This window comes from Urocitellus parryii, chromosome 1 (genome assembly GCF_045843805.1).
Source record: "Urocitellus parryii isolate mUroPar1 chromosome 1, mUroPar1.hap1, whole genome shotgun sequence".
In the NCBI taxonomy this organism is placed as follows: Eukaryota; Metazoa; Chordata; class Mammalia; order Rodentia; family Sciuridae; genus Urocitellus; species Urocitellus parryii.
Window position 1 is genome coordinate 103,709,546 of NC_135531.1, and position 21,026 is coordinate 103,730,571.

A 21,026-nucleotide genomic window follows, 5' to 3' on the forward strand; every position below is an offset into this window, starting at 1 on the left:
GCTTCTTAATTTCCCATGAATGACTACAGTATGCTAATTTACTCACTTCCTGTTAAGGCTAACTTAATAATCCATCCCCCACACTGCTTAATTATTATTATTATTATTTTGGGTAATGGGGATTGAACTCAGGAGCACTCAAGCACTGAGCCACATCCCCAGCCCTATTTTCTGTTTTATTTAGAGATAGGGTCTCATGAGTTGCTTAGCGCCTCACCCTTGCTGAGGTTGGCTTTGAACTTGCAATCCTCCTGCCTCAGCCTCCCAAGTCACTGGGTTTACAGGCATGCACCACCGCACCTGGCTTTCACTGCATAGCTCTCATCTTTTCACTGCTTAGCTCAAAACCTTTACTTCTCCTGTAGAAGTCGAAGTCCTTAACTTAACTTGGTATTCAAGTCTTCCATCATCTAACTCTAATGCATCCCCTTCCTCCTTCCCACCCTTCCATCTTTTCTCTTTCTGCATTTCTCTCCTGTAGACAAACAAGTTGGTTATTTTTTCTGAAATGAATGTATAATGATGGATCATGACTCAATGTAAATGTTATTTTTTTTCTGTGAAACATACCTAGGTTTCCTTAGGGAAGAATGAATGACTTTCTCTGTATGTATGCCTTTGACACTTTTAAGTAGCAGTTATCACCATTTAACAGTGTTTCTGTTTGTGTCATGTCATAAGCTTCTCCATGATCTTTGCGTCCCCTACAGCTTTTATCCCTAGAAGATGTTCATATGGTGTTTTAGTTCAGCATGTTTGTTAACTTGTTGTACACTTGGCATTGACTGGATAAAATGTACATGCTTGTCATGTTTTTTTATATGATACTAAATTTTTAGGGTCAAAATGAATGGAATAGCCAGGCATGGTGGCACATTCCTGTAATCCCACCAACTGGGGAGGCTGAGGCAGGAGCATGGCAAGTTCAAGGGCAACTCGGCAACTTAGCAAGGCCCTAAGTAACATAGTGAAACCCTGTCCCCAAAAAAAGGGGTTGAGGGTGTGGCTTAGTGATAAAATGTCCCCAGGTTCAATCCCCAGAACCAAAAAGAAAAAAGAATGGTATATATTTAATTCTCAATTAATTCTAAGAGAAATGCTTACCAGGACTGGAATGGATGGGAAAGGTTTTATAAGAGATGATCTTGAAGGATCAATAGCACGTTACATAAGTAGAAAAGGAAAGAGAGGGGTACTGTTTTTATGAACCTTACTTAGGCTAGGATTTTAATAGTCATGTGTTTAACTTGGCATGATCCACTGAGTTATAAGTTATAATCAACTTATAAACAAAAAAGCTTCATTTGTCCCACAGTTTTGGAGGTTTCAGCCCATAGTCCATTAGCCCCATTGTTTGGGGGCCTGTGGCAAGGTGGTGGCACATCCTGGTAGGAGTGTTTGGTGACAGAAAACTTCTTACCTCATGGCCAGTAAGTACAAGGTAGAGAAAAGAGACCATGAACCCACAATCTCCTTCAAGGATGTTCTCCCTGTATCTATAAAACCTCTACTAGGTCACACCTTCTAAAGGTTGTATGTCCCCTAACAGTACCATCCTGGGGAACAAGCCTTTAACACATGGATATTTGGGGGATACCTTAAGATTCAAACAACAGCAATTATAATATAGTTTTGGGGTTACCATCCTTAGATCAAACCTAAGCTTCTAAAGTTTTTAGCTGTGCAACCTTAAGCAAGTTGTCATATCTGTATTCCTTAGTTAAGGTTTTTTCTCATCTACAAATGGAGGTTAATAATAAAGATCACTGGAGGGGTCAAATGAGATTATCCATGAGTGGATGGCACATTTTTCATAAATAGTAAACCTTAGTAAATGTTCCTTGTTGGGGCAGCGGTTGTGGCTCAGCAGTAGAGCGCTCGCCTAACATGTGCGAGGCCCCTGGGTTCCATGCTTGACATTTATATAACTATTATTGCTATGCATGCTGTTGCTTCTTTTTTTTTTTGTAGCATAGTAACTATTTTTTTTTTCTTTTTATTGGTTGTTCAAAACATTACAAAGCTCTTGACATATATTTCATACATTTGATTCAAGTGGGTTATGAACTGAAGTTTTGTTGAGTTTCTTGGGGTTTTTTTTAATTTTTTTTTTTAGTTTTCGGCGGACACAACATCTTTGTATGTGGTGCTGAGGATCGAACCTGGGCCACACGCATGCCAGGCGAGTGGGCTACCGCTTGAGCCACATCCCCAGCCCCTGTTGAGTTTCTTTTTTTTTTTTTTTTTTTTTTTTTTTTAGAATTTTAATATTTATTTTTTAGTTCTCGGCGGACACAACATCTTTGTTTGTATGTGGTGCTGAGGATTGAACCTGGGCCGCACGCATGCCAGGCAAGCGCGCTACCGCTTGAGCCTTGTGTGGCACGAAAACAAGTTTTTTCTTACCTACTTGCCCTGCCCTTGCCCCCCCAATCTTGATTTGCTAAGTCAGAATTTTTTTCTCCAGCGTTAGAATGAATTTGAAAAGAAAAAAATAAAAAGGTAACACTTCAGCATCAATACACTTTAGAATTTTAGAGAAATAGTGACTGGTTTATCAACTTTTTTTAGCTGAGAGAAAAATTGAAGTGACTTGCTAAGTTCATATAGTTAATTATGCCAGCACCTTTTCCACTAAACATTTCTTGGACACTACTATGTCATTTAGCTGCAACATCTAAGATTTCTTGAGTTCTCATGTTTGAGGCAGCAAATATAAATTGTTTCTGTAGGCTCCATATGTTTTTATACCAGTCATGAAATGACTCATCTTTTCTTGTATTGTTCTAGAGTTTATACTGGCTAAAGTTCACCCAAGGAATGTGTGGTATAGTTCCCAATTAATTGGGTGGGACAAAAGATAGCATATGAGGCTGTTTAACTCAAGGCTTCATTCATATAGAGTCTGATAGTGGTAATTGAGTTCTCTCTTAATGGACCGCTGGTTGTATTTACCTTCCATCTTGAAAGAAAAGCAACATCTAAAAGGGTAGATTAAGTTAAGGAAATGTGGGATCACCATAGAGTTGATGCTCAGATTGCTTATAGTATCATTCGTGCAAACGATTTTTGTCTGAAATAGCCTACTTATTAAGCAGTGATTTTACTCAAAAATCACATCTCTAAGATGGATATAGTCTGCTGTTTTTCTGCTCTTCCATCCTGTGCTAAAAAACTCTGCAGTTTACTTGGAACCTTTACCCATGCTTATTAATCCTTGGGCTAGTGTGTGTTCGAATTTGAGAATGCTTTACTGGAGAGCTCTTAAATGTCATTGGTTATTGGTGTGTACCCAGAAACAGTACACTACCCAGGTAGCTTTGTGAATACGAGGGGTTTTTGGTTGTCAGTAGGTGAGTTTTAATAACATTAGCTTCAGATGCTAAACTTCCTGGAACATGCAGGAATAAACTGAGCTATCCAAAATGCTGGCTTGCTCCTGCTGACAAACACTGAGGGTCCAACCCTCTGTTATTTCTTAGTGGGAACATGAGGATTCAGAAGAAGCTTACCTTAGACCATGTAACTCATTAGGAGTGGAGCTGAGCACAGATGGAACCCAGCTTTCATGTTTTATGTGTGTGTGTGTGTGTGTGTGTGTGTAAATGCTATTTTTTCTGTAGAGGTGCTTCTTGGATAAAAGATAAGGGACCAAGGACTTTACTATAAAAAAGTAGATTTGAGATAGCAGATGAAGTTTTTAATGAATTGGAATATTTTCTAGCACATAATTAATATGGATGAATTAATTTGTCCCAGTATGAAACATGTGACATATATGCAAGTCATTCTAAAGACTCATCTGAAGGAATCTGGTGAAGGCAAGGTTTTCCACCAGGGAGTAGAAACATGATGTGACCATATTGGTACCACCAAGATAAATAGATTTGGACTTAGAAGCCCAATATGACATATGTCATCCTCTTCTCTAGGAGCTTTGAAAATTAAGACTAAAAAATTGCCAACGTTTATTTGATGAAAAAGCAGTATGCCAAAAAGAAATTTGTTAGAAGGAGAATATATTTATCCTAACCGAGGTATTTAACTGTAGTGAATGTCCCTTGGGATCAGAAGACTCAGATTCATTTTATACTTGTGAGTTAGCCCCTTCTTTGTGGACTTCAGTTTTCTATATGTTGTTATTAAGAGGATCATCTGAGAGAATATTTGTGTGTGGTGTTGTCACTTGTAAAATGCATACAATATATTCTTTCTTTTTTCTAGGAAAAGCCAGCCAAAGTAAAAGTAGAATTGGCTTCAGGTGTCTCTTCCAGAAGTTCTATTGTTAAAAGAAATCAGCAGCCTGTCACCACTGAGCAAAACTCCTCTAAAGAAAATGCCTCCAAACTGACTCTGGAAAACTCAGAAGCTGTAAGCCAGCTCTTAAATGTAGCTCCTCCAAGAGAAGTGGGTGAGGAGAATGAGTGGGAGGAAGTGATCATCTCCGATGCCCATGTTTGGGTCAAGGAAGCTCCTGAGAGTCGTGGTACAGCAGTCAGTAAGACGCCAGTTGTCAAGAGTGGTGTGCAGCCCGAAGTCATTTTGGGGACAACTGAGAATGATATTCCTGGACCAGACATACCACCACCAGCTGAAGGGACCAGCACCTCTAGTCCGCTCTTTGCTCCTAAGAAATCTGCAGGGTACGTCAATATGGTTATAGATTATTGAGACTGTGTCTGTAGCAGCTTTGGAAATGCCCCACATTTGCTTTGTCCCGTGTCCTTAACAGCATTCTTGTAAGAGGTAGCAGATCCATGATAAAGGTTCCTCTTTTAGAGATACAGAAACCAAGGCCTAGAGACATGTAATGATTTGCCTTTCCCCCTATGCTTTGCTGTCCATGCTCTGCTTTCAGAGTCCTGTATACTTTTTCTTGTCAATTCCTAAAGCATTTGTGAGAATCTCTCTGGTACAAGCCCTGGGCAGTATTATAAACTATGAGTTACCAATCCTGGGTATCATATCTGGAAAGTGAAGCCTTATACCCTATAGAAAGAGTTCTTAACTGCTGTTCAGAAGATGCAGTTCTAGTCATAACCTTCCCTTGGCAGAGTCATTTCATACCTCTTGGCTTCAGTTTTCTTTTCTGAAAAATCTTGAGTTGGATATTTAAAAATATCCTCTTTAGGCTGAGTTTGTAGCTCAGTGGTAGAGCGCATACCTTGCATGTGTGAGGCACTGGGTTTGATCCTTACCATCACATAAAAATAAAGAAGTACAGTAAAAGTATTGCTGGGCACAGTGGCACATGCCTGTAATCCCAGTGTCTTGGGAGGTTGAGGCAGGAGGATATCCAGTTCAAAGCCAGTCTCAGCAACTTAGGCTCCTAACAATTCAGCAAGACTCTGACTCTAAATAAAATGTTTAAAAAGAACTGAGGATGTGGCTTAGTGGTTAAACGCCCCTGCATTCAATCCCTGATAGCCAAAACAAATAAACAAAAAAGGTATTGTGTTTATCTACAACTGTGTGACTGTGTAAAACATGCAACTCAGCACCTTACAAAGAGGCGGATGTCAGTAAGTTTGGGCCTTTTTTTACTTGTTTCTTCTTTATTAAAGGCTTAACTGGATTCTCAGTGTTGCCCTTGTAGCAGGCTGTTGTGTTCTTACAACTGAAGATTTTTGTTTGTTTATATCAGTGGCTCTAAAGTGGGATCAGCTTTGCCCCCAGGGACATTTTGGCAATGTTTAAAGATATTTTTAGTTGCCACAACTGGGAAGGGGTTTTTCTGCTAGCATCTAGAGGGATGCTAAACATCCTCCAATGTGTAGAATAGCCTTCCACAACAAAGAATATATCTGTCTCAAAATGTTAATAATACCAAGTTTGAAATTCTGGTTTATATTAATGATTTTTAATATTTATTTTTGAATAGAAAATATTCATGCTATCAAAACTCAAAAAGTACAAGGAATAAACATTAAAAAAACTCACTCCTATCCCATTATTTAGTCATTCATTTTTTATAGACAGTTTTTCCAACAAAAAATGTATTGTGTCCATCTACATCTGATGCTTCTAGAAATAGTTTTAAGCATATACAAATATGTATATATATGTGTGTTTGTTTTCCTATGTGTGTTCTTTAACACAAATGGTAGCATAGCATTCTTCTATGTCTTGCTTTTTTTTTTTTTTTAATTGGTATACTTTGGAGATAGTTTAATATCCTTTAAGAATGAAGTTGTGATCTTTAGGTCAACTTTTGTTTGTGGCATGTTAATCACGTTAGCAACTGAGGAGGTCTTCTATGATACAAGTGCTTAGTATTGGTGCTTCTAAGATGAAGAAAACATAGTTGGTTCTCCAGCCTCTAAGCTGCCTTTATGTGGGAGGCTCAAACCCTTTAAGCACTTGCTTTAATTAGAGGCAGTGAAATATCATAACTATAATACCTATTGGTAGTATACACTGTTGATATTGTTGTATACTTTTGAATCTTTGTAATGATCCCATAAATATATAAGTAATTACTACCCCATTCTTCATATTAGAAATTTGAGATTAACAGAAGAGTGAAATCACTTGCCCAGAGCCCAGATACATAATGATTGAATCTGAACTCAGTCTATCTGATCTTATAGTTTAACTTCTGAACTATCTTCTAATAAAATGCTGTTTGGAAATACCATTTTGGTTTTCTTCCCCTTGGTCCAGAATTTCTAGGTGATTCCCTTCTTGTTTCTTTTTTTTCCCCTAGATTTGACCTGCTCACCACTGGACCCAGAGCCCCAGAGCTTAAAGGCAGAGCACGGGGAAAGCCCTCATTACTGGCTGCAGCCAGACCCATGAGAGCAATTCTGCCAGCCCCAGCTAATATAGGGCGAGGCAGCAGCATAGGACTGCCCAGGGCCAGGCAGGCCTTTCCCCTGAGTGGTAAGAGCTGAGACAGACCTTGGAGGAGGGGCTGTCTGATGGGAGGGGAGCAGAAGTGGGGTGGAGAGTGGAGATAAGAGACTTGGGAAACTGAATGCATATAAGTCTCCAGTTTGACTCCTGGATTTCTCAGATAAGACTCCTTCTGTGAGGACTTGTGGCCTGAAGCCAAGCACACTGAAGCAGCTGGGCCAGCCCATCCAGCAGCCATCTAGCACCGGTGAAGTAAAGGTAAGACCTATCCCCCAAAAAGGGAGTTTGGAGCCATGGCTGCTTCTATATAATTTATCAAATCCCCTAGGCAAAAGGCAGTTCTTAAACTGATAGGTTTCTGGGAGGAGGTTAATGTGAATGATTTAAGTCATGTCTTTTTATAAAAGAATGTATGTTTTTAAATCTTCAATTTAGAAATAATCTACAATTTAGGGGAAAATTGCCGCCCCCCAAAAAGTACAGAGACCATCCATATACTTTTTATTAAGTCACTTATTAGTGTATTAGCCCATTTTACTTTATCATTAATGTTTCTGCACAACCCTCCCCTATGTGTGTACACATACATGTGTATATATAAGATATTCATAATTTAAGAGTAAGTTATATGGCTTTTTACTCCTTAATACTTTGTGTATTTCCAGAAAATAGGGATAGTCTTTTACTGAAACATTGATGCACCATTTAAATAAATTAACTCATGTATTTTGATAGTGGGGATTGAACCCTATCCCCAATCCTTTTTATTTTGAGACGGTCTCACTAAATTGCTTGTTAAGTGCTGAGGCTGTCCTCAAATTTGCAGTCCTCCTCCTTTAGCTTCCTCAGTTGCTAGGATTGCAGGCATGCACCACCAAGCCTAGCTTGATGCACATTAATTTCATATTGATGTTCTAGTTTTGTCAGTTTTACAAGTTACATAAACATTTCCCCTTTCAGTATAGGATCCAGTCTAGGATTAGACATTGCATTTAGTTTTAATAATCTGCTTAGTCTCCCCACCCCCTTTAAAAAGCCACAAGCTGTTTTGCTAGTCTTAAGTCATTTAACAGGTACATGAAATTGTATATTCTAAAATTCAACTTAAATTCACCTTATAGAATAATTAATTTAGAATTCCTTTGTTTTTGTTTATATGAATGCATGGTTATTATAGAAGATACAGAAAGTTCAGGTAAAGAAAGAAGAAAATAAAGCCTTTATGATCTGCCATGTAGAATTAACCTGCTATTTCAGTTTTCAGGTCTTTTCCTGAATTTGTATTTATTTTTTAATATAATTTAAAACCTAAAACATGACTCTTATTCCATGTTCTAGTTTGTATCATATCTTTCATTCTATTTAGTAATAATTGCTATTAAAGATTTTCCTAGGTATCAAAATTCCATGTATCCAAGCATATTCTTAGATTTTTAAAATTTATTTTTTAATTTTTTTATGTAAATATGGTTAGCATAGTTATTCTCAAAAATTCTCTAAGTCAGCATTTTTAAGACTATACTGTGACTTCAGTGACACATCTTTTTGTGTTTTTCTCTTTTGTTTTTTGCTTAGGATTGAAGCAGGGCCTCCTACATGCTAGCCAAGAAATCTACTATGGAGGCACAGTGATAAACCCAGCCGCCCAGTAATAAACAAATTTTTACAGTATAGCCCAGTAAATAGACACATTAAGTATTTTAATGAAACAGTTCCCTTGTTATGTGCCATCACTTTGGTGTTTCCTATTCCTGTTGGTAAAATGGGTTTACCCTTTAAATTTATTTCATGACCTCTTGGGGTGGATTGTAGCCTGTGGTTTTTGAGTGGTCATGGACCAGGTTAGAATAGGAGAATCAATCTGCCATCTCCCTTGCTATGTGCTTCCTTTTTTTTTTTTTTTTTTTTTCTGATACTTGGGATTGAACAAGGGTGCTTTACCACTGAGCTTTATCCCCACCCTTTTTATTTTTTATTTTGAGATAGGGTCTTGCAAAGTTGATGAATGCCTCACTAAGTTGGTTAAGGCTGGCCTCAAATGTGTAATTCTCCCGCCTCAGCCTCCTAGTTGCTGGGATTACAGGTGTGCACCACTGTGCCCAGCTGCTATATGGTCTTTGTAGGTTGACTTTCTTTGTTTGACATTCTAAATTTGCCTTGACAAATAGCAACTAGCTTTTACTTGGAGGGTTGTTCTGTTTCTCACCCAGATGTGGTGGCAGCTCTGAGTGTATGTATATATTAGTTTGCTTTTCATTGCTTAGATAAAATACCTGAGAAAATCAAAAGAGGAAAGATTTTAGAGGTTTCAGTCCATAGTCACTTGGGGTTTTTGTTTTGGGGCTGTGGTAAGGCAGAACATTTTGCATTGGTGTACAAGCCATCAGCAAATGAAGCTTTGGGGAACATTCCAGATCCAGATTTTAACAGTGTATGATCTGGTGGTACAGATGGAAGGTATTAGTCAACTTCCAGCCCCTAGAATCCCTTCATGTACACTCTGTCACTTGAATAAACACACAGTCTTCTCTGTAGTTTCCTTTTGACCAGCAACTCTGGGTGTTTGTTAAAAAGCTACAAGCTGTTTTGCTAGTCTTAAGTCATTTAACAGGTACATGAAATTATATATTCTAAAATTCAACTTAAATTCACCTTATAGAATAATTAATTTAGAATGCCTTTGTTTTTATTTATATAAATACTTAAAGAGCCTTTGAAAATTTTATAGGTAATAGTAAAGGAGGAAAACAACCATGATCTTCCTCTTACCCTGTGACATTTAGTGACAAGTCTTCCATACTCCTTCTATACTAACATTTGTCAATTATATATTTGTGTATAGAGTTATTATGTTTTTATCATGTGATAATTATCAGTCTGATTCATGGTGTTCTTGGTACACAGTGTTAGAAGCTATATGGAGAAGTCTGGCAACCCCTGGACATGCCACTTAGCCTTTGGTGGGCTGGTGACTGCTGGTTGGCAGTCTAGAGGACTTATTTGGAGGAGAGCTCAACAAATTCCCCAGGAAGCCATTTCCTTAAGTTGTTTGAGGACACAGACCTCAGGAGTTTGAGGTTTAAAAGTAGCACTAAATAACTTATTCTGATCCACAGATACCAGGTGGCCCGAACAACAGGACTTCTCAGGTGAAAGTTGTAGAGGTCAAGCCTGACATGTTTCCTCCGTATAAGTACAGCTGCACTGTCACACTGGTAAGCCACATGGTGGTATTGCTTTGATACTTTAGGAAGCATATGAAGCTGGGGAAGAAGGTGGTGGTAGCTTAGAGTGAGAGCAGGGTCAAATAAAAGTTGTTAATGTCAAAGATCCTGTCACCCATACAGATGATCACTTCTGGGTGAGTGTGCTAGGCGGTCTAGGGTTTTTTCCTGATGTCTATAATGCATAGGCCAGCCAAGATCAGGATATTTATGTTGAGAGTAGTCAGAGATGAGAATGTAGTCCAGATTTAGCATTCAGCAGTCTTTGAACTTTTTGGCCTAGAAAGTGTGATTCACAAATAAGTTTTAAGGATTTTTCTCCCTAAAACAGACATTCAACACTAGTATCTTAAAGGGTTTGAGAAGGAATTTAGTAAAACAACTTGTTTTATTTAGCCTAGCATTTCCAATGAGTTTCCCTTCCCCTTTTTCCTTTTATTTTTACCCTAACACATATTAACATCTTGATAAATGAATGTATGACTTTTGCAAGGTAAGCAGCATGGAACAGTGGAACAAACACTGTAGACAGTTGGAAGACTGAGTTCAAAAGTAGTTCTGGCTGTGTTCCTGGCATGCCATACGGTCCTAGATGAGACTCTGTATCTTGTCCTCAGTTTTGCCAACTATAAAATGCTGCATTAGTTTAGGTATCTTTGAGGCTCTTATCACTCAATATTCTGTAGTTCTGTTGGTCCTTAAGGTTACAACCAGTCAGATTGTTTATGGCAGTCTTTCTGGCTGATTTAAGTAAGTTAAACAGATTTTGAGAGAAAAAAAAAAAATCCCACTTTATAATGACAGGTTTTGAAAGTGTCTTTTTTTTTATTCGAAAGTATTTTTTAAAAAATATGTCTTTAGTTATAGATGGACACAATACCTTTATTTTATTTGTTTTATTATTTTGATGTGGTGCCAGGTCCCAGTGCCTCATGCATGCTAGGTAAGCGCTCTACTAGTGAGCTTACCCAGGTGTGATGGGGCATGCTTGTAGTCCCAGCTACTTGGGAGGCTGAAGCAGAAGGATTGCTTGAGTCCAGGAGTTCCAGGCCAGCTCTGTATATGTATGTATGTATATATATATATATATATATATATATATATATATATATATATATATATATATATATATATAGCATTTTTGTGCCTAGCTCTATATTGAGTATTTAGTAGAGAACAAGATATCACAGTGTAGAGGATTAATGCCTGCTCTGGTCTTATCTCTAAGAAGATTGTCTCTTATCATGGAGATCTGCTTATGATTTCTTTTTCTAATGACCTAATTACTGCCTTTCCTATACTTTCCATATCCTCATTTGTTTTGGCAACAGGAAGCTAGTAGGTTTACCATCTACCCAGTTCTCTTCTTGGGTTGATTAGACAGTATGGTCATAGGAGCCCAGATGCTAAAGCTGTCAAGTTTTTCATAGCTTTGAATCCAGAAGTCACAGTTTGTTCATAGGAGGGCTTGAAATCTTAGATTTGCCATAGAGTAGCACTCCTCATTCAAGTAGATTGCTTACTCTGCCACTGCATGGACCCTGAGGTATTTAGGTTTCTTAACCTTGAAATTCGACTCACTAATTTCATAGATAGTGAAGGATTAAATTATATAGACTGTTAAAATTGAAAAGCATCTTGCTTCAGGACTTTTTGGAAACTAAGCTAAATCTGGTTTGTAATTGCCATTTTCTTCTCTGACTTACAGCTAGTCATCCTGGTTTGAGGCTCTGCCCAGGTTCAACCTAACATTAGTAGAATTAAATGTTGATCTTACTTTTTTTAGGATTTGGGCCTGGCTACATCAAGAGGCCGGGGAAAGTGCAAGAATCCCTCTTGTAGCTATGTCTACACCAACCGGCACAAACCTAGGATTTGTCCCAGCTGTGGTTTTAACCTTACCAAAGACCGGACTGAGAAAACTACCAAGGCCATTGTGAGTTCTATTCTCAGATAAGTCCCTTAGCCTTATGATGGGCTCTGTTAGTAAACCTGCTTTAATAGAAATAAAAGTACATTGAATAGTAGCTAGAGCATCAGAACTAGACCTAGGTTGTAAGTTCTATACCTCAGCAAATGCTTTCCTCCTGGACCTTGTCTTTGTTGCTGAGGTGAAGGAATTGCCCAGTGTTATAGTCTGTTTTCTGTTGTCCAACAAACTACTTGAGACCAAATAATTTGTAAAGAACAGAGTTTTATTTAGTTCACAGTTCTGGAGGCTGGGAAGTATAAGAGCGTGGTGTCAGCATCTGGGTCATAGAGGCAAGAGCCAGAGAGCTCACTTTATAACAAAGCCACTTTTGTAGTAACTCTTTAATCCATTAGTCTACTCCTGGATTAATTATTCATGAGGGCAGAGCCCTCATGACCCAGTCACCTCCCAAAGGTCTCATCTCAAATTCCATAATAAATGGGGGAAAAAAAAGAAAGTCTTGAGGATTTAAGTTTCAACCACCAAAGTTTGGGAGATGCATTCAAACCGTACATTGATATCTGAGAACCAAGTGTTCATCCACTGAAAAGAATGGAAGCACAGACCTTAAATAGGAAAGGGCTGCGTCCTCTTAGCTCTGAGGCCTGGTACATGACCTGTCAGTTGATTCATTCTTTCAGTAAACAGTAAATTCCAACCTTAAGACTTTTGTCAGTTAAATTGTCATTTCTCACCAGGTTCCTTGGAAAGCATTTTGCTAGTCACAAAGCTCTTGTTATAGCAGTCTTAACAAACCTGTTTGCTGAAGCTGGACCAGAGTACTTGAATAGTAACATGCATTCCACTTGGCTCCTTAGGGCTATTTTTTAAAATTGTTAGAACCAGGAAAAATAGGCATTTTCAAAGGTCCTTAGAATTTCTACAAGTGCCTTTAAGAAAATTCTGGTTGTGGGTGGACAGAATGCCTTTATTTAGTTTATTTATTTTTATGTGGTGCTGAGGATCAAACCCAGTGCCTCACAGATGCTAGGCAAGTGCTTTGCCACTGAGCTACAGCCCCAACCCCAGCCCCTCCTTACGGACATTTTTTTTTTTTTTAACAAAGCTTTTTTGTTGTACAGAAAGTAAAAATGCTTTTATAATCTTGGTGTAACTGGTAGCCACGGACAGTTGACTCACCAGTCACAGCTCTCCATGTTACAGCAAGAGTTTTACACAAAAAAAACTAACAATGCTTACAATTTTCTGGGGCAAAGTCCCCAAGCTTGGTGGTGGATTAACAAGAGGGACTAAAAGAAGGAAGGCGGAATATCATAGGAATTATTCTTTGGCTTATTGGGTGGGTGGGCATCCTGGGGTTTGTATCAGAGCTACCTTTTTTTTTTTTTTTTAAACAGCTATCAAATCCATGAGCAGTCCAACCAATACTGAACAGTTCTGTTTTCGCAGTTTATCTGGGGTCTTAATCATCTTTTCCTTCATCATCTGTTTCTCTCTTCCTCTTTTCACCTTTCCCTTACGGGCATTTTTTAAAGTGGAAAAAAAAGAGAGAGAGAGAATCTGAGGGGAATAAGATGAGGGTAAGCAGATCTGCCTTGCGGGGAGTTGGGAAGGGAGGGCACAAGGTCTAGGGTGGAGTCTGGCCATTCAGCGTATAAACTGAACCTCAAAAGATAAAAGCAGGATTTGGATAGAAGGGGAAGGCATATTCTAGGATGGGCATGAGCAAAAGTAAAGAGTGTGTGGTAAGTTTGGCGTGGAAAGTAAGGAAAACAAGACCTAAAAACATATTGGGACCGCATCATGGAAGGTTTTGAATGCCAGGCTAGAGAGTCTGTTCTTTAGGCAGTGGGTCCCACTGAAGGTCCATGAGCCATGGAGAGGCTAAGAGGAAGGTTGTTTCAGGAGAGAGGCTTATGGGAGTTTGGGAATAGACAGGACTAGAGATGGGGAGAACTACTTCAAGCTGAAAGTTTCTGCATGTGGCCTTTCTGGTGATGAACACACCACCACCACCACCTTTCCAGTCTGTTTCTGGCCTTGAGGAAGTAATTTGAGGTCACTGACCTTGTGATGAGGGGAAGTGAAACTAAAGTACATAGGTAGTAGTGGCTCCATGGGAAAAGTACTGGGACTAGGAATGGAGAGACCTGGCTGGGAGTGACTCCGGGTTGGAAGCTTCACTCTCCTGAGCTTTTGTTTTCCATTCGGTAAAACAAAGCAAGTGAGCTGGGCATTTTACTCCAAGCCAGGAGCCCTAGGAAAGACCCCAAATAGAGCTTCAAGGGGTCTGTAAACCCCTGCACTTGTGTGCAAAATTGGTCTATAGCCTTCACCAGTTTTTCTTGGTCCACTGAAGTGCCCTCTGCTGGAGGTGAGCTTTCTTCCTGGATTTTCCATGAATTCTATGTGTTCTTCCCATAGTGTTAATCACATCCTGTATCAACTTTTCTTAACTGGAGACCATAATCCCTTCTAGGTAGTGTATCTGTTTCCCCCACCTCTGACTCTAGAGCTCATATACACATGTGTAGCTCTGTAAATTTGGGGATGGAATTGAGTTCTGTGTAGGTAGGTGTTTTGAGCATTCCTTTCTCTTTCCATTTATTTCCTTTTGGCTCTTTATGTGATTTGCAGTATAGAAATGGATGTTGCTCTGTAGGTCTAGGATGGTGAAATAATTTAACTTTTCAGGCCAAGCAGGAACTGTTTAAGGACCTCAATTAAGTGGTAGCTGCCCATGCTCAGGACCCTCATCTTCAGACTTTCCCTCAACATCATATTTTCCTTCATTCTTCAATCTCCTGAAGTTTGGAGAGATGAAATGTAATTATTGTTTCCTAAAAAGTAAAACTGAGGTCAGAAACCAGGGCCTTTGTGTCTGTTGCCCTTTGGAGCCACCTGGTGGCCATATATATCCATGCAGTTTGCCTTCAGCTACTGTAATTAAGACATCTCTGGGCTGGAATAGACTTCAGTTCTTTTTCTTTTTTATAATGTTTTTGTTGTTGTTGTTGTAAGACATTTACTTATTTATTTTTATGTGGTGCTAAGGATCAAACCCATTGCCTTGCATGTGCTAGACGAGCGCTCTACTCCTGAGCCTCAACCCCAGCTTCTAGCCTTCAGTTCTTTATCCTTCATTACTAGATTGGAGTCAAAGGATAGTATTCCTTTCATGTAGTCTTCCAGTTCATGGTTCAACAGGTCATGTTTGGGAACATACACTATCTCCCAGCTTGTCACTCAGCTCTTCTGAAGCCATTACTTCTTTCTTCCTTTCAACTATCTTGCCTGCCATGGGCCAGGCCTTCAGAGGTCAATTGGATGGCTTCTCCTGAGGAATTTAGAATGTAGCATAAAGAAAGATCTGTAATCAAATTGTTACAGATAAAAGTTGTTGTAGGTATGCAGAGTTAATTAAACTCCTTATTAAGCAATTAACATTATAAAGCCATGTAAGATGTGTCTGGCAGTTTGTATGCCTTAGGCTTTGTAAGTTAGCTGGGAACTTAACTTACAAAAGGGTGGGGTATGGGGGAGTGTTGATTTAGCAACTATGAGAGGCTGAATCCTCTAGTAGAAAGATGCTCATGGGGAGCACAAAGGAGTCAGTGATTCAGGTTGTATTGGCAAAAAGGATCAGGGAGGAGCCTCTATTCAAAAGCGATCCACCTGAGAAGGATCTGTTTCTCATGAGTAATTCAGAACCTTGTTCCTAGAAGCCTCTGTATAGTGTGTAAAATTCCCTTATACCCAGAAGCCACAAAGAATTAAAGAAATACTTAAAACAAACTCTTGAGTATTAGAACTACCATAGTCTTCATTGTATCATAGGCACCATGCTAAATTGTTTACTTGTTTTATCTCACTTAATCCATGCAATAACTCTGGATTTCTAGTATTTTTCATCCATCATTTCACAGATGAGGAAATTGAGGCTCATAAATTGCCTTCTACATGTACAGCCCTTAACTGGTATCACTGGAACTAAAACCCAGGTCTACTGCTATCCTCCTGATGAATGGGAGCTTACAATTAAATCCATTATCAAAAGATGTGTATAATCTCATTTTCCTGATAGAAAAATAGTCCCAAAGAGAGAGAGAGACAGACAGACAGACTGCCTTTAGCCAAACAATGAGTTATTTGCTGAGCTTTTCAGGAATGTAGCTAGGTTTAACACCTCTCAGTCATGGGCCCAGCCCTCTTCTGCCTGCCAGCTTTCATGGTTTTAGCTGGAACCTAGCTCATTTTTCCCTGATAATTATTTCATTCTGTTCCCAGGAGGCAAGTTCATCACTTTCAGATGGGCTGAGTGCCACAGAGCCCCTGAGTGCAGCCCAGAGGGAGATCCAGCGCCAGTCCACACTGCAGCTACTGCGAAAAGTCCTGCAGATTCCTGAGAATGAGTCAGAGCTGGCTGAGGTCTTTGCCTTGATTCATGAACTCAATAGCTCTCGACTTATCTTGTCCAACGTGAGTGAGGAGACAGTCACCATTGAGCAGACCTCTTGGTCAAATTATTATGAGTCTCCATCCACGCAGTGCCTTCTCTGTAGCAGCCCGTTATTCAAAGGGGAACAGAAGTAAGTACCCTTTTACTCTGCCCCTAGCTCCCAATGCACTTGACATATTTCCCCTCTCTTCAGACAGCTTTAAAGCTGTAATCTTTAAAGATGTTATTCTCTGCTTTCCTTAGACTTCCAAATCTTTCCAATTGCTGAATGTAATTAGTAATTGTTATTTCTATTATTATGATCACTTTAGGATTTAGATTACATCTGGACTACCCAGCATAATATGTGGGTTTGGAAGTTCAACAGATAGAAACATCCACCTAGAAAAAATTAGATCCCAAACTCCAGCACCTTTCTTTGCCCATTGAATTTAAGTGTTGAGAATTTTGCCACTGGTCACTGACAAGTCATTCTTATGCCCAAGACCTGCATGAAGAGATTAATTTCCCTGTTTTTTGTTGATGATGTTTTGTACCAGTTCCCTGGCTGGGCCCCAAGAGTGCTGGCTGCTGACAGCTAGCCGACTGCAGATGGTGACCGCCCAGGTGAAGATGTGTCTGAACCCTCATTGTCTGGCTCTGCACAGCTTCATGGACATCTACACAGGTGAGTACCAACCTTTTATTCTCCTCAGGCATTTCCAAAGCAGGCTTAAGAACTGCTTTCTGGGTCAAAGCTCTGGTCCTGTGTGCCCTGAATCTACTCAATGGGGCTTCTGAGGAAGAGGGGTCTTCCTTCTGACTGGCTCATCTCCAGAAGATGACCTTTACCTCTCAAATGTTAGGGCTCTGTTGTAAAGAGTAAACAAAGTTAGCTTAAAAATTATGGATTTTGAGGGTGGATACATCAAAGTACATTACATGCATATATGTGAATGTCACACAGAAACCTATTATTGTGTACAATGAATACATGATAATAATAATAAATCAGAAAAAATAGATCTTAGCCAGGCATGATGGTAGTGCCTATAATTCCATCTACTTGGGAGACTGAGGTAGGAAGATGGCAAGTTTGAGGACAGCCTGGGCAACTTAGTGAGACCCTGTTTCAAGATAAAAATTTTAAAGGGCCAGAATGTAGCTCAGTGGTAGAGGATTTGCCTATCATGTGTGAAGTGCTGGGTTCAATTCCTGCTATTACCAAAAAAAAAAAAAAAAAAAAAAGATTTTCATTGTGAAAAAGCTGGAAAATGTACACAAATAATAAGAAGAACCTGAAAATTAATAGTGATCTTATTGCCATGAGATGAGCACTTGTATTCTCTAGCCGACCAGATATGTCCCTTCATCTATGCAAAATATAAGATATAAGAAATTATGGAAAGGTTTTTAAGTTTTTCTTTGAACAAAAGGGTACTATGGTAGCCTTTTTTTGAAAACATGCTTTTTAAATTTATCCATATATCATGTGCCAGCAAATAGAGAAATGTCCTTTTTTTGTTTTGGTGTTTGAGGTGCTAGGGATCAAACCTAGGGCCTTGAACATGCTAGTCAAGACTATCACTGAGCTATATCCCCAGACCTACATGAAAGTTTTTTCAAGAGGCGTGTGGAGCTCCATTTTACAGTCTTGCTTATAATTAGATATTTGTGTAGATGCTTAATTATTTCTCTGGACAAATTCTCACAAGTAGAATTGCTGCATGTCTATGCCCTTGCTTCCCATTATTCATCAGTGCCATGGATTATTGAACACTTGTCATCTACTAACCATTGTTGAGAGTCTGGTTGAATCCTGAGTTTTATATGTGAAATTGAGTACTACTAACCATTCAAAATACTTATTTCTTCTCTTGGTCTTAAGAACCTTATGTTCCCTTATTTTGAATTCATGTTTTTAATTAGTCTTGTACTGCCAGTTTGAGTTTGTATTATTTTATTCTCTTGCCAGCAGTTAATGAGAGTACTCATTTCCTTGTACACTATTATAATAGAGTACCTATTTCTGTATAGTCCAATACTTAGGATTATATATTTTTAAATTAAAATTCTTTTTCAGATTTACATGTAGTAAAATTTGCTTTGTTGTTGTACAGTTCTGAGAGTTCTGATATATGCAGAGTTGTGTACCTGCCACCTGTCAACATATAGAACAGGTCTGTCACTCCCAAACATATTTTGTTCTTTTATTGCCAAACCCACCCACAGCCTGCTAACCTTTGGCAGCTGATTGATCTTTTTCATCCCTGTAGTGTTGGCCAGAATGTCATATAAACGTAGCAATAGTATGTAGCCTTTTGAATGTGGCATCTTTGAATAAGCATAATCCTGTGAGATTTGTCCATATGTGTGCATCACAGGTTTGATCTATTTAACTGTTGAGTAATTTGTGAATATGCCATAGTACCTAGGATGTTTGGGTTAGTAGAGCTGCTACAAACATTCATTTGCAGGCTTATTATGTTCTCATTTCTCTTGAGTAAATACCTAGGAGTCAGATTGCTGTGTCATGGTAAGTTTATGTTCAATTTTACAAGAAACTACCAAACCATTTATGAAAAGTGGCTGTACCATTTTGTATTCTCTCTGACACCATGTGAGAGTTGCATTTAGCTTTGCATGCTAGCATTTGGTAGTGTCTTTGTTGTTGTTTTATAGCCACACTACTATTGGTGTGTATAGTGATACCTCATTGCTATTTTAATATTTATTTCCCCAGTTACTAATAATGTATGTATGTATATATGTAGTCTTTGGTAAAAGATCTGTGTTAACATCTTTGGTCTGCTGTATTAATGTTGAGTTTTTGAGAATTCTTTGTATATTCTGGACACAGGTTTTTGTAAAAGTTTTATAATTCTGTTCACATTTAGATCTATGATCCATTTCTAATTTTTATATAAAATGTGAGGTCCAAATTGAATTCAATGTTTGTATATGTATGTCCAGTTATATCACCATGTGTTGAAAATACAGTCTTTTCTCCATTGACTTGTTTTTGCTCTTTTATTAAAAATTAGCTGACCACATATGTGACTCTATATGTCTCTCCTTTGGCTAGTACCACAGTGTTGACTATTATAGCTGTATGGTGAATCTTAGGATCAAGTAGAATGAGCCCTCCAATCTTTTTTTACAGAATTGTTTTGGTTAGTTTACTTCTTTGGTGTAAAATATAAATTTTAGAGTTGTGAATAGCTGCAAAATCCCACTAGAATTTTAATTGAGATTGTGTTGAATTTATAGATGGAAAATATGATGTGCTTTAAAATATTAGATCTTCCAGCTCACAAACATGGTTTTTTTCTCCATTTTATTAAGTTTTTGTTTTTAACTGTTAACAGTTTTCATCTTTTAAAATTCCATCAGTTTTTATAGTTTTCAGCACATAGGTCCTATGTGTATTTTGTTAAATTTATGCCTGAGTCTGTCTTTTTCTTAAAGTAAAGGACATGGTTCTGTTTTTAACTATTCATTGCTAGTATAGAGATAGGGTTGAATTTTGTTGACTTTGTATCCTGTGACCTGGATAAACTAATTTATTAGGAGGTTTTTATAGATCAGCATTGGAATGTTTTAAAGTTTGTCAGTTTGATAGTTAAGAACTGGTATATCATTTATTAATGTGTTTCTTTGGTTACTAGGAAGAGTATATGTGTTTTTTATGCCCTTTGTGGGTTTCTTCCTATGTTGTAAATTTCTTTTGTGAATGTTTCCATTCTTCTTTGGGCTTTGTTTTTCTTTTCTTTCTTTCTTTTTTTTTTTTTTTTTTTTTTTGTACTTTGCATTGAGCCACACCCCCAGCCATTTGTTTTCTTTTGAGACAGGGTCTCCACTAAGTTGATTAGGGCCTTGCTAAATTGCTGAGGCTGGCCTTGAACTTGCAATCCTCCTGCCTCAGCCTCTCATTCACTGGGATTATAGGTGTGCACCACCATGCCCAGCTTTGTTTTGTTTATTTTGTGTATTGTGATTTTGGGGACACCAGGGGTTTCTTTTACTTTTAGTTTTGATTTTTGGGTAACTAGAACTTTGATCTTATTGTTTCAGCCTTTGCTATCATACTTAGAAAGTCCTTTCCCTCTCCTCTATACCCTTTTTCACTGGGAACATATATGTCAGAATTTGCTTTTGTCCAAATTTGTTATTATATTTCATACAAATGTAAAGTCACCTTCCTTTATTTGTCTTAAATTGACTGCGTTTAAATTCCTCTGGTTGTTTTATTCCAGGATTTGGTGTAGGGGTGATTTTATAGCCTTTGATATATCCCCTACATACCCCTGGGCTAAAGGATGCTCCTGACTCTTCCCCATGGTGCACTTGTGTGAGGTATAGAGGAAGAGTGATTCCTTCGGTCCTGAGGACTGAGCTGGGGGGTAGGGAAATGTTTCTTTCTTTTTTTTTTTTTTTTAATTGGAAAAAATACAAATATACTATACGTATTATTTCATTACTTTTTTTATTTAATAGTACATTGTAGGCAACTTCTTGTTAGAGCAGTTAGGTTTCCTTTGTTTTAAAGATGCATAGTTTCCTATTTTTTGAATGT

General features: G+C 38.4%; 1 protein-coding gene across 2 annotated transcripts in view; it reads left to right on the forward strand.

Moving 5' to 3' along the window:
* Positions 1–21,026, forward strand: part of Hmgxb3 (HMG-box containing 3) — a 52,257-nt gene that overhangs the window by 19,106 nt on the left and 12,125 nt on the right. For both annotated transcript variants that reach the window (XM_026384464.2, XM_026384465.2), the window contains exons 7-13: positions 4,225–4,643; positions 6,707–6,882; positions 7,016–7,113; positions 9,972–10,070; positions 11,866–12,015; positions 16,300–16,601; positions 17,011–17,138. In XM_026384464.2, the coding sequence (XP_026240249.2) occupies positions 4,225–4,643; positions 6,707–6,882; positions 7,016–7,113; positions 9,972–10,070; positions 11,866–12,015; positions 16,300–16,601; positions 17,011–17,138 (1,372 nt within the window). The remainder of the gene's footprint in view (positions 1–4,224; positions 4,644–6,706; positions 6,883–7,015; positions 7,114–9,971; positions 10,071–11,865; positions 12,016–16,299; positions 16,602–17,010; positions 17,139–21,026) is intronic.